Source organism: Theropithecus gelada, chromosome 14 (assembly GCF_003255815.1).
Source record: "Theropithecus gelada isolate Dixy chromosome 14, Tgel_1.0, whole genome shotgun sequence".
Lineage (NCBI taxonomy): Eukaryota > Metazoa > Chordata > Mammalia > Primates > Cercopithecidae > Theropithecus > Theropithecus gelada.
Genome location: NC_037682.1, coordinates 32880093 through 32897007, shown reverse-complemented (window position 1 = coordinate 32897007; position 16915 = coordinate 32880093). Strand labels below are relative to the sequence as shown.

Here is a 16915-nt window from a genome sequence, read left to right as displayed (position 1 = left end):
AGCCATGATGGCACCACTGCACTCTAGACAGAGTAAGACTCTGTCTGTAAAAAAAAAAAAAAATATGGCCGGGCGCGGTGGCTCACCTCTGTAATCCCAGCACTTTGGGAGGCCGAGACGGGCGGATCATGAGGTCAGGAGATCGAGACCATCCTGGCTAACATGGTGAAACTCCGTCTCTACTAAAAAAATACAAAAAACTAGCCGGGAGAGGTGGTGGGCGCCTGTAGTCCCAGCTACTCCGGAGGCTGAGGCAGGAGAATGGTGTAAAACCCGGGAGGCGGAGCTTGCAGTGAGCTGAGATCCGGCCACTGCACTCCAGCCTGGGCGACAGAGCGAGACTTTGTCTCAAAAAAAAAAAATATATATATATATATATATTTAATATACATGTTATATATATTTATAAATGTATAAAATATATATTGAATATATAAATATAGAGAATATATACTCATACATAAATATATATATTTTTCAATCCTTAGCAGAACCCTAGGAGTCATTCATTAAGTTGTATCACTTTACACAAATGACATAACTTCCTCCGTCCTCAGCCTCATGTAAATGAAAATAACAGCACTTCCTCCCATCAGACTGATGTAATAGGTCAGCTAAGTAAATCACAGTACCTGGTATGCACTCAATAAGTGTTAAACTATTGCTTATATAGTATTATCCCCATTTTATAGCAAAAAATACTGAGGTTTAAGGAGACATTGCATTATTTGCCCACAGTCAGACAGATGGCAAGTGGCAGACCTAGAGTTTGAGTCCAGGTCAGTGCTTTTCTTCCTTTCGAATGAGCTGGACAATCCTGGTGGTATTAACCCCACCCTACAGGTTCACTTTTATTATCAGGACACTTGAATGACTCCTAGCTCTTTTCTCCAGGGGAACGAATGAAATTAGACATGCTGAAGCTTTTAAAGGTGAACTCGGGTAGAGGGAAAGGACTGGGGTAGAGGAGAGGTGGGGGAGTGGGGAGGGACGGGTTTGAAACATTCCCTCTTTAGCCTTCTTCAGCTTCTATTTGGAGGCACAACATGTCGTTTTGTATAAATCAGTGGTCCCCAATGTTTTTGGCACCAGGGATCAGTTTTCTGGAAGACCATTTTTCCACAGACCCGGGGTGAGGAGGGGTGGTTTTGGGATGAAACTGTTCCACCTCAGATCATCAGGCATTAGTTAGATTCTTATAAGGAGCGGGCAACCTAGATCCCTCACACGCGCAGTTCACAATAGGGTTCACACTGCCATGAGAGCCTAATGTCACCACTGATCTGACAGAAGGTGGAGCTCAGGCAGTAATTAGAGGGATGGTGTGGCTATAAATACAGATGACACTTTGCTACCTCGTCTGCTGCTCACCTCCTGCTGCGCAGCCCAATTCCTAACAGGCCACAGACCACTACCGGTCTGTGACCCCAGGGTTGGGGACCTCTGGTATAAAGAAAGCACAAGGCTAACTGATGGAAATAGCTGCTTATGTGCAATACAGCACGATCTTTATCCCCCACCAAAAAAAAAAAAAAAAAAAAAAATTATTTCTATTGAACTGGGAAAATAAGCAGAAGCAGGTATCAGCAGAACATGCACTTTGTCGCTTCACTTCTGGCAGTGGCCTGGACTGTACATTTTCCTAAACAGTTTTAAGATGCATAAAATGTATGCTGAGAAAGTTTGCTTTTCCTAGACAGCTTTAAAATGCATAAATACCATAAATACAGCCAGTGTGGTGGCTCATGCCTGTAATCCCAGCACTTTGGGAGGCCAAGGCGGGCGGATCACCTGAGGTCAGGAGTTCGAGACCAGCCTGGCCAACATGGTGAAACCCCAGGTCTACTAAAAATACAAAAATTAGCTGGGTGGGGTGGTGGGCGCCTGCAATCTTAGCTACTAGGGAGGCTGAGTCGAGAGAATCACTTCAATCTGGGAGGCAGAGTTTGCAGTGAGCTAAGATCGCACCACTGCACTCCAGCCTGAGTGACAGAGCGAGACTCCGTCTCAAAAACAAAAACAAACAAGCAAACAAACAAAAAACGCATAAACACTTTCCTTAGGAAGTCTGCAAAAAGAGAAAAATGTCCCTCATATAATACAAATTATGAACCTTTTTACACTAAAAACACGTACATTGAGATTTGGCCCAGGAAAAAAAAACAAAAAACAAAAAACAAACACTTAACATTGCAAGAGTGGCTTCTCTAGAAATGATTAACTTTGATATTCCACAGGCACGTGAAAATTAATAAAAAGGAATTGAAGTTTTACAGATGAGGAAAACCAGAGCCGCCCTGAAATCCCTTATCAACAGAAGAGGTAAAAGAGAGAAAAGACAAAGAGCCTTTGGAAGGCAATTAGCATTCACATGAATATTCAAAAAGGGGGAACTTTGGCCTGTCATTTCTCTCTCCCACCTCTAGTTATTGGCCAGGCAGGCATCCCCCCATCTTCACCTCTGTCTTCTCCCCTCTGCAGAGTTAATCAGATTGAAGGGAAGCACCTGGGGACATTCAAACTCTTGTGTCTCTAAAACATGGAATTTACCCATCAACCCCTCTTCTCTCCCCACCCTTGATACTCAGGGCTCATACATGAGATGCTGAAATGCCTGAAACTTTTCGATGTTGACAGTAAACCCCACTGCAAGCCTTGAGAGCCATAACTCCCTTGTTTAAGGATTTGTGCTAAGAAACTATGCTTCCTTAAAGTTTAAACACAAAAGATGAGGCTGAACACAGTGCCACTCATCAATTACATTTACCTAAAAAAGAAAGAAAGAAAAAGGAAAAAAGAAAAGAAAAAAAGAACCCAAATTGAATCAAGCCTCTAGCAAATACAGGGGAGGCCAGGCGTGGTGGCTCATGCCTGTAATCCCAGCACTTTGGGAGGCAGAGGCGGGTGGATCACTTGAGGTCAGGAGCTTGAGACCAGCCTGGCTAACATGGTGAAAACCAATCTCTATTAAAAATACAAAAATTAGCTGGGCATGGTGGCATGTGCCTGTAATCCCAGCTATGCAGGAGGCTGAGGCAGGAGAATCGCTTGAACCAGGGAGTCGGAGGTTGCAGTGAGCCAAGATCACGCCAGCCTAGCGAGAAAGAGTGAGACTCCATCTCAGAAAAAAAGCCTGGGCGTGGTGGCTCACGCCTGTAATACCAGCACTTTGGGAGGCCGAGGTAGGCAGATCACTTGAGGTCAACAGATCAAGACCATCCTGGCTAACACAGCAAAACCCCATCTCTACTAAAAAATACAAAAAATTAGCCAGGTATGGTGGCACGTGCCTGTAGTTCCAGCTACTTGGTGGGCTGAGGCAGGACAATCGCTTGAACCCAGGAAGTGGAGGTTGCAGCGAGCCAAGATGGCACCATTTCACTCCAGCCTGGGCAACAGAAGGAGACTATGTCTCAAAAAAAAAAAGAAAGAAAGAAAAAAGAAAAGGAAGGCAGGGAGGGAGGGAAAAAATGAAAGAGAGAGAGAGAGAGGAAGAAAGAGAAAGAACAGAAAAAAAAAAAAGAAATACAGGGGAGAGAGGCCCAAGTTTAAAAGACTGTAAGATAAAGCAATCTGCCAAATCCAGATTGTGGGATATTCTACCAGACAACTGACCTGCTATTTCCAATAAATCAATAGCCTGAGAAGAAAAGGGACGAGGGGGCTGTTATAATATAAGCTAGACTTAGGAGAGGACTACTACCAAATAAAACAAAACACAACAAAACAATAAACCTCTGCATAAATACTGTACTCACCGTGTAGTTGTATGAACCATAGACTGCTGGACTTGAATTAATCAGCCCTAAGGGAGTTAGGGCCAAAAGATCCAGGAGCGTTCCCTAGGAATTCTCAGTGGTTATGCCACAATGCTTAGGTTTAACACTTTACTCAATGAATATCCAATTTCCCTGTAGTCTCAGTAATTTCAAAAGTCACTTTCATATGCACTTATCAGATCTTATTTGGGCAATGAATAAATATGGATTATTCACATTCAGAGCTAGTGGCAACCTTGCACAGATGCCACTAGATCAACATAAATATTATTTTATTATTTGCTTGAGTGTGACATGTTCTATCTCTTTATTTTAAAGAATAAAATTTTAAAAATACCAGAAATAATTAAATATTTTAAAACACTTGGGATGGGAAAAATCTAAGCATGATCCAAAAGTCAAAAACTTGAAACTGTAAGACAAAAACTTACTATTTTTACCATAAAATAAAAATATCTGACAGAAAAAAACCCATTAACAGAATTAAAATACAAACCAGAGAAAATATTTTCATTACATATGACAAGCAAAATAACTCTTATAAAAAAAGAACTCTTTTTCTTTATTATTATTATTTTTAGAGAGATGGTGTCTGTCGCCCAGGCTGGAGTGCAGTGGCATCATCATAGCTCATTGCAGCCTCAAACTCCCAGGCCCAACCAATCCTCCCACCTCAGCCTCCCAAGCAGCTGGGACTACAGGCATGCCACCATGCCCAGCTAATTTTTTAATTGTTTTGTTTTCTGTAGAGATGAGATCTTGCTATATTGACCAGGCTGGTCTTGAATTCCTGCCTCAGCTTTCCAAAGTGCTGGGATTACAAGCATGAGCCACCAAGCCTGGCAGAAAGAACTCTTGTAAATTAATATTGTTACTAGATGAACTATCCCAGCTTCCAGCTAAAGCCAGCCCCACCAACTTATCTATGGAGCCCCTTCTCTCCCACCTCCTTCAAGGACACTGTTCCAGTGATTCCATCCCCTCCCAATGACCATTTTTTTCCTTTTTTTTTTCTTTTTGTTTTTTTGAGACAGAGTCTTGCTCTGTTGCCCACACTGGAGTGCAGTGGCACGATCTTGGCTCACTGCAACCTCTGCCTCCTGGGTTCAAGCAATTCTCTTACCTCAGCCTCCCAAGCAGCTAGATTACTGGTGTGTGCAACCATGCTCAGCTAATTTTTTGTATTTCTGTAGAGACATGGTTTCGCCATGTTGGCCAGGCTGGTCTCAAACTCCTGACCTCAAGTGATCCACCCACCTCAGCCTCCCAAGGTGCTGGGATTACAGGTGTGAGCCACCATGCCTGCCCCATTTTTTCCTCCTCTTGATCATTCTCATCAGCAAACAAACATAAGACACTTCTATCTAAAGATAAATAACTAAATAAAAACAGAACAATTTAAAACAAAACCACTCATTCTCCCGACCTTCTTTCCCTAGAGAGCTAGAACCCATTTTTTTTGCTCCCTTTGCAGCAGAACTCCATGAAAGCATGGTCTGTACCTTCTCTCCTTATCTCTTAAACCCATCTGTTTCATGCTTTTGTCTCTTCCCTCTAATCTATTTAGAGGTAACTGCAATTAATAGTCTGATAAATGTTTCCAGAATTTTTTCTCTGAAGATATAAATACACCTCAAAATGAAAATGTTTTTTTAAACAGTTATCTCTGGGTGGTGAGATGACAGATGAATTTTCTTTTCCTCTTTATAATGTTTTGGTCCAGTCTGAATTTTTTAAAAAATGATAAGCCTGTGTGACTTTTATAATCAGGAGAAAATAGCTGTTTTCATTTTAGATAAAGTCGCCATCTAGGCATACAGAACTACATCTGTTGTTTTAAAAATGAAGAGTTAGAAATAAAGCTAGAATAAATAAACTTGTTCACTTTTAATAGAAAAACTCCTACTAAAATATGCAGTAGCTCCTCGTTTCGGAGAAACACTTATCTGGATAACTTTTTATTAGTGTAGCTTCTAGATCAATGTTCTTCTACCTAGAGGTTATGATCTTTTCTTGGGCAGATGACAGGCAGAAGGATAAATGGTGAGTACAGGGTCTCAAAGAGGTCAGAGATAGGAGAAGTCCAAATACTGCTTTGGATCATTAAGGTATCTTCAACTTATCTGATGTAACCTCTCCCTTTCCAATACACACACACACACACACACACACACACACACACACACACACTTTTTTCAATTCTCATTAACCTCACTTCACCTCCCTGTGCTATGATCACTGTGTTCCTCATTTCCAGCTTGGCCCCCTTCTCCATCCCAACCTTTCTTTCCTGTCTTTCCCATTCAGCTCCTTTCTTCTCCAGATCTAAACAAACATAGCATTTTTCCTCACCTCCACCAGATGAAAATAATTCCTTGCTTTAAAATAAAATAGTTAGAATCATGGTATGGAGATAAGTCTGCAGAGCCCAGAAATTTTTTTTGACTATGTTTTAAGAGGCTGAGAATATTTTCAAGAAGTCAAAGCTATCGTGACAACTTCGCGACGGCCTATAAATATGCATTTGCTGAATTCAATCTCACCTGAAGCCAATCATTTTTATAAGAAAGAAGATGACACAAATGTACATGCATGAACAGGAAAGGGTCTAAAATTGTGTGCAACATCTTTATCACCGCAGTTTCATCTGGGCTTTTGGAGGGAGTTTTAATTTCCTTCCCTGTGTAGTTGTATTTTCTAACTATTCTATAATTTGTACACATTACTTACATAATGAAAAAATTCAATACATTCATCAAATGCATGTCCAAAAATAAAAGGATAGAAAAGGCCAGCAGCCAGGGAGGGGAAAGAAGAAGCAGAAAAGTGAAAAGCAAAGGAAAGAAGCTTCCGAATCAGTCCACACTAAGTGAGAGGGACACAGAGCTAAGTCACGAGTCTCCATCTTTATCAAACCCAGGAGTCCCAGTCTTTGTTCTGGTTGGCAGGGTTAACAGACCCCAGGCCAAGTGCAATGCAAGGCAATAATAAAGAAAAAAAAAAAAAAAACCTCTTTAAACAGTATTAAATGAAACTGTTTAAACGGGGGAAAATTAATAACTTGTTGCTGGGGGTGGAGATGAAGGAGTAGGCTCGGAAATGCTGATATTCACAGAACTGAGGCTCCCCACCTTCACTTTGCATCTCAGGCTCCAGGAGCCACTTAAAAGCAAGCTATCTATTTCCAAGAAGTAAATCTCTTGGACGGGTACCTTATGTTCATGAGCCTGCGAGGGAAGGTGCTGGGCTGTGTATTGGAGCTCCCAGCCAGAGAAGACAGCTATCTCTTTTGGCACAGGTTCTCAGGGATGAGACCATGTCTAGCGGGGATTTTCTCCAGATTCGACAGCCTTGGCCCTACCAAAACGCACAGCTTTGTTTTCACTATGCATCACTCATTGTTGAGTCTTTTTTGTTTTTCCCCTCAAGCATCCACAGGTTGAATACTGCATGTTCCCAACAGCCTGTGAACTTCTTGGACCAGCAAAGGGACATTCATTTTGCTGAGCACTCCTTTCACATTTCTATTGTGTTCGATTTCCCACTCCCCCTACCCGAGTCCCCAGAGAATAACTTCTTCCTTGTTTTAATAACTTGGATCAGAGTCAAGGTTGATGTGTTTCTCCATTTTGCAGGATATTTTCTTCAGAAGAGACAAAACAGAGGCCAACAGGGTAGGAGAGGCTTGTTCGGAAATCAGCAGCCATTGAGAACACACAGAAAATGTTTTCAAAGAAATAGAAAGCAGATAACACAAGGCACCATCAATAGAAGGCTTCAAAATGGTGGAGTCATACTCAGAAAGATTCCCTAGCAACGTTTTCTCCCAGGGACCCACTTTAAAAATCTAATTTCATTTGTTTGGGGCTGAGGGAGAAGAAGGTGGTTCTTTCTATAAAGTACCTTCTCATTGACTTAAATTGAAATACCTTCTCCCATTGGAGGTCATAAAAGTAGCTGTGATCCCAGTGGGTATGCAGAAATTAGAAAATGAGTAAAGGGAGAAGGAGGAGAAAGGAGTGGTTCAGCCACACAAGTATATCCCACCTCTAACACAGCAAGTTTTCATTTCATCTGCCCACCTTCTTTATAAAATCCTATCCCCACCCATTGTAACACTGATCCCTGACATCTAATGAAAGATGTCTCCACGGACTTGCTTGGGATACAAGGAAACAAATCTATTCTTTGTGAAGCCACTTTTTAAAAAAGAAGCATTTTCAAGGAAAGAAGACCTGAACCAGCATTCAGTGGGGTTTAGTCTGAGGTACATGATCTTTTAATAAAAAATTGATAACGCCTCTTTTTTATGAGTGATACGGAAATTACATCTTTCTTCTCTAAAACATAAGTCAAATCGCCAGTTTTCCTGTAATAGATCTACCTTGTCACATGATTTTTCTAACCATTGATTTCAAACAGTGGCAAGACACTAGTTATGAATGAACGCAAAAAGTTATGTGTCTGAATTTGTCTTCGTGGTATATCTTTTCTCAAATGTATTCTCCATATTAATAGTTTTCATACCATGGCAAAAGAAAGTAAATCCAGTATCACAAAGAACAATGACCCCAACCCAGATTTGTCTCCCCTGGGGAAAGGCCAAACTTTCTACTGGAATTACAGATTCAACTAAATCCAGTTCTGGGCTGTTCATAAGTTTGGAGGAGACAGCCAAGATGTCACCATGTTTGAATGCTAAAAGTGAAGCAAACTGTGGGTTGTAAAATCAATCTAGTACAACACAATCAGCATTTTGAAAAATGAAATGGGAGGGAAAGTATCAGCATGCAGAGAATGTCATAAGAGTATTGCTCAGTGAAAATCTGTGGTGTGTGTGTGTGCACGTGGGTATATGGGCTGTCACCGTAAAGGGTATTTCTAACTGTAGTCACAGTCTAAAAGGTTTCCACTCATTTAAGAAGCTCTAATCTAGGGCCCAGGTCCTGGAGTCAGACAGAACTGATTCCAGCATGGCTCTGCCACTCACTCACTATGTGACCTTGGTTAGTTAGCTTAATCTCTCCACCCTCCTCAGCTGAAAGATGGATGTGGCCAAAGTGTCCTGGAGTGTTGTAAGATCAGATCAGAAGAGGAAACATGTACAGCCCCTCACACAGCACCCAATAATGTTAATATACATCCTTAGATGAATGTCCAATTCACAAAATGGAAGCGGAAATTCGTGGATTTACAGTATGTTCTACAGGGATAAATTCACAGTGTGAGAGAAGATGGTAGGCAATTAGCTAATTGTAATTTTTAGGTCTGCAAAAGAGTTGTTCTTTTGTGGAACTATCTGTTGGGCCATCTAGCCTTTTTTATAACAGCTCCCTGAATAAAGTTAATATTCGAGAAATATACATATATATTTTGTTTGTTTGTTTTGTTTTGTTTTGTTTTGTTTTGTGGAAGGGTCTCACTCTATCGCCCAGGCTGGAATGCAGTGGCCTGATCTTGGCTTACTGCAACCTCTGCCTCCCAAGCTCAAGCAATCCGCCCACCTCAGCATTCCAAGTAGCTGGGGTTACAGGCATGTGCCACCATGTCTGGCTAATTTTTTTGTATTTTTTGTAGAGAAGGGGTTTCACCACATTGCCCAGGCTGGTCTCAAACTCCTGAGCTCAAGTGATCCTCCCACCTAAGTCTCCCAAACTGCTGAGATTATAGGCGTGAGCCACCATGCCAGGTCAAGAAATACATTTTTAGGCAGGACGCAGCAGCTCACACCTGTAATCCCAGAACTTTGGGAGGCCAAGCAGGGCGGATCGCCTGAGGTCAGGTGTTCGAGACCAGCCTGGCCAGCATGGCAAAAACCTGCCTCTACCAAAAATACAAAAATTAGCCGAGTATGGTGGCAGATGCCTGTAATCCCAGCTACTCAGGAGGCTGAGGCAGGAGAATCACTTGAACCCAGGAGGCGGAGGTTCCAGTGAGCTGAGATCGTGCTACTGCACTCCAGCCTGGGTGACGGAGTGGGACTCCATCTCAAAAAAAAACAAAAAAAGAAAAAAAAGGAAAGAAATACATTTTTATTTCAGAAATCCTTTCCAAAATGTAAGTAACAGACCAATGAAAACTCTTGATTTTTTTTCTTATGCAGTATTGAACAGAACAAATTGTTCACACTTTGTGCTTCATCCTTAAAATACAGCTTCTGCCTCCTCAGCAAGTGACTAACAGTATGTGTCTAAAGACCTTAAAAAGTATCAAAATTATCTCAACTATGGAAAGATCCAGCTGCAAATACATGCCAAAATTCCTTATCTGTAATTTTTGTAACTGAACAAACAAACCCCTTAGAGCATGAAGAAGTTTTTGAAACTGAAACATACTGCTCACTTCACAATCATGTTCTGTCTATCCTTGCTATTTAGCTTGGGGAACGTTATCAAGTTCTGAGGAGAGGAGAAAGGAGAAAAGGAAGGGAGCCAGAAAGAAAGGGTGGGACCAAGAAGCCAAGGAACTTAAGACGAGTTAAGAACAGGTAGAAAGGCCAGGCGCGGTGGCTCATGCCTGTAATCCCAGCACTTTGGGAGGCCGAGGCGGGTGGATCACCTGAGGTCAGGAGTTTGAGACCAGCCTGACCAACATGGAGAAACTCTGTCTCTACTAAAAATACAAAATTAGCTGGGCGTGGTGGCGCATGCCTGTAATCCCAGCTACTCGGGAGGCTGAGGCAGGAGAATCGCTTGAACCCGGGAGGCAGAGGTTGCAGTGAGCCGAGATGGCGCCATTGCACTCCAGCCTGGGCCACAAGAGTGAAAACTCCATCTCAAAAAGAAAGGACAACAGGTAGAAAGACAGAATGCTAAAACTGTCAGCAGCCCCTCAGATGGAAGACAGAAAGCCTTTTCTTTGAGGTCCAGAGAGAGGAAGAGGAGATCTGGATAAAATTGCTGAAAAATTTGGGGGGGGGGGTGGCGGTGAGGTGAAGAATTCAACAGTAAGTCTTGGAAGATGAAATACAACTCCGTCGATACTGAAGGATGAACCAAATAACAGGACTGAGCCAACACACTGAAGAAGAAAAGAGGGCGGCTGGTTATGGAATTTAAGCAGAGAAAAGAAAAAGAAACCGCTACAGAAATGCCCCAGGGTGCAGAGTATAGGGCTGGGGAAGGTGCGAATGTTTGGGAATAAAAACAAACTTTGAAAAACAACAAAAAACAAGTCTTTTCAAACCTGGCCTCAGACTTAGGGTAAGTTCTCCCTGAGAAATTGAAAGGTAAATAAAGAACAAGCAAGTAAGTTAAGACTGAAAGGCTTGACTGATCTAACAAGAACATGTGGCATTATGGTTGTAATGCCACAAATTTAGTATTTAGTATTTCGTATTTTGTGAAATACTCAAAAAGAAATGAACAGGATTCCTATTGCATAATTTTTTAAATTGTTTTCCAGGGGCACATTGATGAGAAATGCCACTCCCTCCATTTCGTCCCCAGCATGTGTATGATGAACAAGAAGAGGTGGGGGCGGGGGAGAGAGACTCTTCCCATCCACCAAATGCTACCCTGATTACCACATCAGTCCTAACTCCTGCATTGCCCCAGGTGCCAGTCAACAAGGCCTACGCCATTTGCTTTGCCATCTCCGCATTGTCCACTCACTTGCTCTGCCCTTCTGTCCATTTCACTGAGCTGGAGCTCCCAGCAGCAACTCTAGAAGAGAAGAAGAGGTGGGGAGTGGGGAATGGAGCATGCATGGATCTGGCAAGCCCCCCAGATCCCAGAATCCAGTGAAAAGCCCCTCAATACACAGAGACATCAAGCTAGCTTTCAAGAGTGCTGAACTAAGTCCCCAGTCCCACTGGGGCCAATGGTGGGATCGAAGGCACCACCGGAGGCTGCAAAGAGCTTGGGCTTTGGAATCAGATCTGGACTTGGAATCCCAGCTCCAACACTTACTAGGATGTGAACTTGGGAAGTAACTTAACCCTCTGAGCTTGGTTTACTCATCTGTAAACCAAGCAGTACTTAGCCCTCATCAGAGTGTTGGGAAGATAAGATGAGGTAACCTGGAAGGGCACCTGACACGCTGCAGGCACTTCACGAGTGCTCTATGCTACTGCCCATCTCTTCACACTTGTTAGAAAATGAAAAGTGAGTTCTTTCAATGGTGAAAGCAAGTCCTACCTGCCTTTTTTTTTTTTTTTTTTCTCATTTTTAGGTGCAAAGAGTAGCCCCTTCCGATGTTTCCTGGCTGTATTCTCCCTATTCAGGTTGCATTATCAAGTATGGAAAGAAACACCCTGTTGGTGCAATCAAGTATGGGCATATCTGACTGTGGATTGCCCAGATCAGCGCCACAGAAATAGAATTTAGATCCTGGAGTCTGTACACCCAAAGCACTTCTTGATAAGATAGTGGAATGGTTAACAACTGTGATCTTACAGTAAAACACAATTATTAAATAAGGTTGAATGGCCTTTGAAGAATTATAAAACATTCAACAAGACCATAATAAGTGTCCTCAATATTCCTTGTTCCAGCTAGAAATGCCCCCTATTTATATTTTTGAAAATTTAATACTGAACACAACTCACCAACTAGGGGAAGGAGGAAAGCATTCTAATGCCACAGAGAGCTCTGCCCATTCTTCAAAAACTGTACTGTCTTCATAAGTTCTAAGCACCTTTAAAATGGTTCAAACAGGTATAAGTTACTGTGGAAAGGCAATGAAATAGAGAAAACCTTACCCCTTTAAGGTGGCTCCTAAGTTCATCTGATTCCAGGTCATGCATTCAAGCTGGGAGGTCATTTGGTATAAATTGTCACTGTTAGAAAAACATCCAGAGTTAGGACACAAAACCACAAAATAATACACAATTGTTTCTTCAAAAGCAATGGAGTTTTAACTTTTCTTGAAAGTACAAGCCTCCACATTTTCCAGAATGACAGAATATGCAAGTCTGAAATTATTTTCACTTCATCCCACTGATCTCTGCACAGTCATACACTTCATACACAGCAGAAGGGATGTGAGAGTAACTCGGAAGCATTTTTTAAAACCTTTGTATAGCAACCATTGAAGTTTCTAAAGAAGTATTAAACCTTTGAGGGGAAAAGGCTAAGGGGAGTGAAACTTTGAAAGGCAACACAGGCTGGATAACTCAACATTAAAGTTAAAAGCCTGGAGCTGAAAGTAAAGACAGCAGATTAATTATTCGTGAAAAGGCCATTAAGTTGTTTTAATCAAAAGGATAAGTATCATGTGGATTATGAGGGTCTGAAAAGTCAAAGAGTGATGGCTGATAAATGGTCTAAAAAGTAAGGATGTGACAAGCAGAAGAAAGATGATGATAAACTCTATGCACAGCTGAAGGAATCATTTTCTATATGTTTTATAATCCTGGTACAAGTCAAATGTTAAAAAAAAAAAAAAAAAAGAGCCCAGTTCTGTAAGACTCTATGAGGGAAATGGCTGATCATTTACATAAAGACTCCAAAGAAGTCTTACACCACCATGTAAACCAACCAAAAGCTGTTCTGTCCCCTCTGTATTTATTTCATTCCTAGAAAATTAGCACATGAATCAATGGCCAGAAATCTCCTAAATTGCCAAGCTCCATCAGGAATAAATTTATGCCTGAACTGAAATGGTTAATTATGAAATTTGAGACCCAAGAGACCAAGAGTTTGTCTGGGACCTCTTGGTTTAAACACTTTACAGAAGAAAAATTTCACTCTACCATCGTGGCAGAAATGAAAAAAGGTAAGAGGCATTTAATATCTGATGTGTGGTATCAGATTGCAGATCTCAGACCATCTCTGCCTGGTCATGGCATTCTTTTAAGCTGCTTCACCGGGCAGAGGCAACACCAAATTTTAATTCAGGAAGGCTTTTTTCAGGCCAAGCATAACTGGGAACTTGAGGAGGGGAGAGGGAAATTACAGTAACTCAGAATAAATGAATTTTGTGCTCTCTTTCCGCATAGCTTGATAAATCGTGGCAGAGTTCGTCTGACTTTCATATAACAACTCTGAAAATTATTTGGAACTCCTTAGTGGTGGGTACACAGGATAAGGAGGAAATCAGATTCCAGGAGCGCATTTTGCATATGAAAAGTGAAGTGACTTCAAACTCAAAGTATGTGCCGTTTCATTAGTCAGTGTATATCTGGACGCCGTCACTCATCCCCGTGTCTGACTGGCTATTATGCTACTACAATATCCTACATATCAATGAAAAAAAATGATGAGTTTCTCCTGCAGCTTCCCCGTTTGTAGCAGCAGCCCGTGCTGGTCTGTGCCACAACGTTTTGCAATTCCACAAATTCTTGCTGTAAGGCTGGAGTAATTAATTCCTGAAGGACCCCAACTTTTATTAGAAGTGCCAGCCTGCTGCATTTACCACAGGAGAGTTTCTTGAACTTTCTTTGGGCTGACAGTTCATTAATAAGCGACCTCCTCCACAATCTCTCTACTGGTTTTTGTTCTCCTGCGCCTTTTCATCAAGCAATCCATTTATTAATCTTACCATTAATCTCAGCCAACAGGCATTGTATTCCCCAGGCAGCTCTATACTTTTGTCACTAATTTTTAAAAAATTGTTCACCAACTAAAATCACTCAGCCCCAGTTGACAATTTTCCTAGGCCCTTTGGGGATATGGGATCTTTCTGAAATAATTTCATTCTTTCATATGACTCAGAAAATCATAATTTTTAAGAGAGCTGGGAAAGAAAGATGAGTGACAGACATTGATGCAGAAGGGTGAATGAATCCCAAATATCTAACTTTACGAGTTGGAAATTTTCTCACAGACTTAAAGAATAGTCTGGTTGATTCCTAAGGTCTCTATAACAAAGTACCCCAAAGAGAAAATAAACATTTCTTTTTCATTAGACAGAGTCTCACTCTGTCACCCAGGCTAGAGTGCAGTGGCACTATCTCAGTTCACTGCAACCTCAGTCTCCCATGTGCAAGCAATTCTCCTGCCTCAGCCTCCCAAGTAACTGGGATTACAGACATGCGCCATCACACCCAGCTAATTTTGTATTTTCAGTAGAGTCGGGGTTTCACCATGTTGGTCAGGTTAGGTCTCAAACTCCTAACCTCAGGTGATCCACCCGCCTCAGCCTCCCAGAGTGCTAAGATTACAGGTGTGAGCCACCGCGCCTGGCCAATATTTTTAATGGCATTTTCTTGGCCCTCAGAAGGCAAACCTTCTCAAATACAGGGTCTATGTCTTACACATATGACTTTTTCTAGTGTGTGCTTAACAAATACTGTGTATGGTACTGTCTAATATGGTAGCCACTGGCCACATGTGACTCATTCCACATATTAAAATGGTAATATTTTTTGCTATATTGAGTCAAATATGCTATTTGAAAAATTAATTTCACAGTTTCTTATTTTTTGAATGTGGTTACTAGCAAATTTCAAATTACATGTATGGCTTATGTTATGTTTCTACTGGACAGTGATGTTCTATAAGTTTTGGAACACTGAACAAATCAGTTCAGCTCCCTGACCCTCAGTTTTCTCATCTGTCCAATGGGAATATTAATCTCCATCAGTCTAACTGTACAGGAATGTTGTGAAGTCCATAGAAGGTAATGCCCTCAATGGCCCTTTGAAGATGACACAGATAATATACTTTAATTACTTTAATTTGTTCTAACCTACCAAATTTTGCACAGCACTTTCACACATTCTCAATACTGCTCACAACTTTGTGAGGTAGATGTAATTATGAGTCCCCATTTATTAGATGAGGATTGAGGCACAGATAGATGCCCAGTGCTGGCATGCCTGGTGCCCCCACCCTCACTCTGCCCTGCCCCTATGAAGGCATGCTGAGCCTCATCCTCTCATTATCATTTATATAATAATAATAATACAGACAAGAGTCTGGAGATGAAAGAGAATATGCTCAAGGGAACATCGTCACCTACTCAGTCTCCAGAAAATGATGATACTGCAACATGCCCCATGCGTCCTCTTCAGCTCACTAAGGACAGTGTGCCAAGATCCCAGTAGAAGCCCCCTTTGCGATTCTAGCTGTCCTGATAGCTTAGCCTGCAAACTCTCAGAAGAGGAGAGAAGGTGGGGAGGGTGTATGGGAGAGAAGGACTTTCAGAAAATCCCCAAGCTACTAATAGGTTTCCTGAGGCCAGAGATAGGATCAGAGCACAGTTTTAACCACATCCTGCCTTTTGCTGGCTAGGGCTCCTCAGCTGCTCAGTCAGTGGGCCTGGCTGGCACAGCCTTTCAAATGGAAGTCAATGACAGCAATGACAATAACGGCTGCTGAGGAGAGGACAAAAATGTGAACTGGAGCTAAAAATACCGGGCCCAAGCATGCTCAGGCTCTGATCTCTTTGGGCAATCGCTCAACACCCAGCTCTCATCATGGAAGCCCATAGAAAGAGGCAGCTTCATTCAAGGAATATACAGCCTCTGGCAAATGAAGCATCTAATTACTCAATAACCACTGTAGGTGCCGACCACCTCATTCCCAGAGGAGATCAGATAAGCAGGTGGTTTGGCTTACAGCGACCATTGTGGTCACGTAGGCATTTCAGCTCCAACCGTCTAACTCTGCCTGTTCGGAAGTGAACTTTCAAATTGCAGGCTGCTAAAATGTATTCCAAAAGTCATGGTGTCCTTTATATTTTGTAAGTAGATCTTTAAAAAAAAAAAAAAAAAAGTCACTTGTTTCCTATATAAGAATGTTTGAAGTTGGAGGCAAGGGAAAGAGGAAAGAAACTTCTATAACTGGGATTAATGCAAGTTGGAGTAAAATAAAAGGAAGTCAGTCCTAGCAAAAAGGGGGAGCTTAAAAGGAAATCAGTAGTAGATCATATAGAGTTTGTTTTGGCCTGAACTGCAGTATTACTAAGTTCTCGACCTCTGCACAAAAAGAAAGGAAGAAAAAAAGCCTCAGCTATTATCTAGACGAGAACTCCTCCACTCTTCAAATGCGTGTGTGATTCAAGCACATTTTCATCTTTAAGTCTGTTTATTATATTCAGCAGAATAATTCGTGTCGTCAAGGGAATAGAACCATCTAACCTGGCTAAGATTAGGGTCACCTCTGCCACGCAGTTGCTGGCTGGCCAGGTAACATCTTGGAAGAAGTAAAGAGCTGCCCCCACTGGATAAAAAATAAAAAGGCTCAAAGTGG

General features: G+C 41.8%; 1 protein-coding gene across 4 annotated transcripts in view; it reads right to left on the bottom strand.

Annotated features, from left to right (window-relative positions):
- Positions 1-16915, bottom strand: part of WT1 (Wilms tumor 1) — a 48116-nt gene that overhangs the window by 17540 nt on the left and 13661 nt on the right. For 3 of the 4 annotated variants that reach the window (XM_025356332.1, XM_025356333.1, XM_025356334.1), the window contains exons 4-5: positions 12481-12558; positions 11393-11443 (exon numbers count right to left, since the gene is read on the bottom strand). In XM_025356332.1, the coding sequence (XP_025212117.1) occupies positions 11393-11443; positions 12481-12558 (129 nt within the window). The remainder of the gene's footprint in view (positions 1-11392; positions 11444-12480; positions 12559-16915) is intronic. The other variant, XM_025356335.1, reaches the window with a different exon arrangement.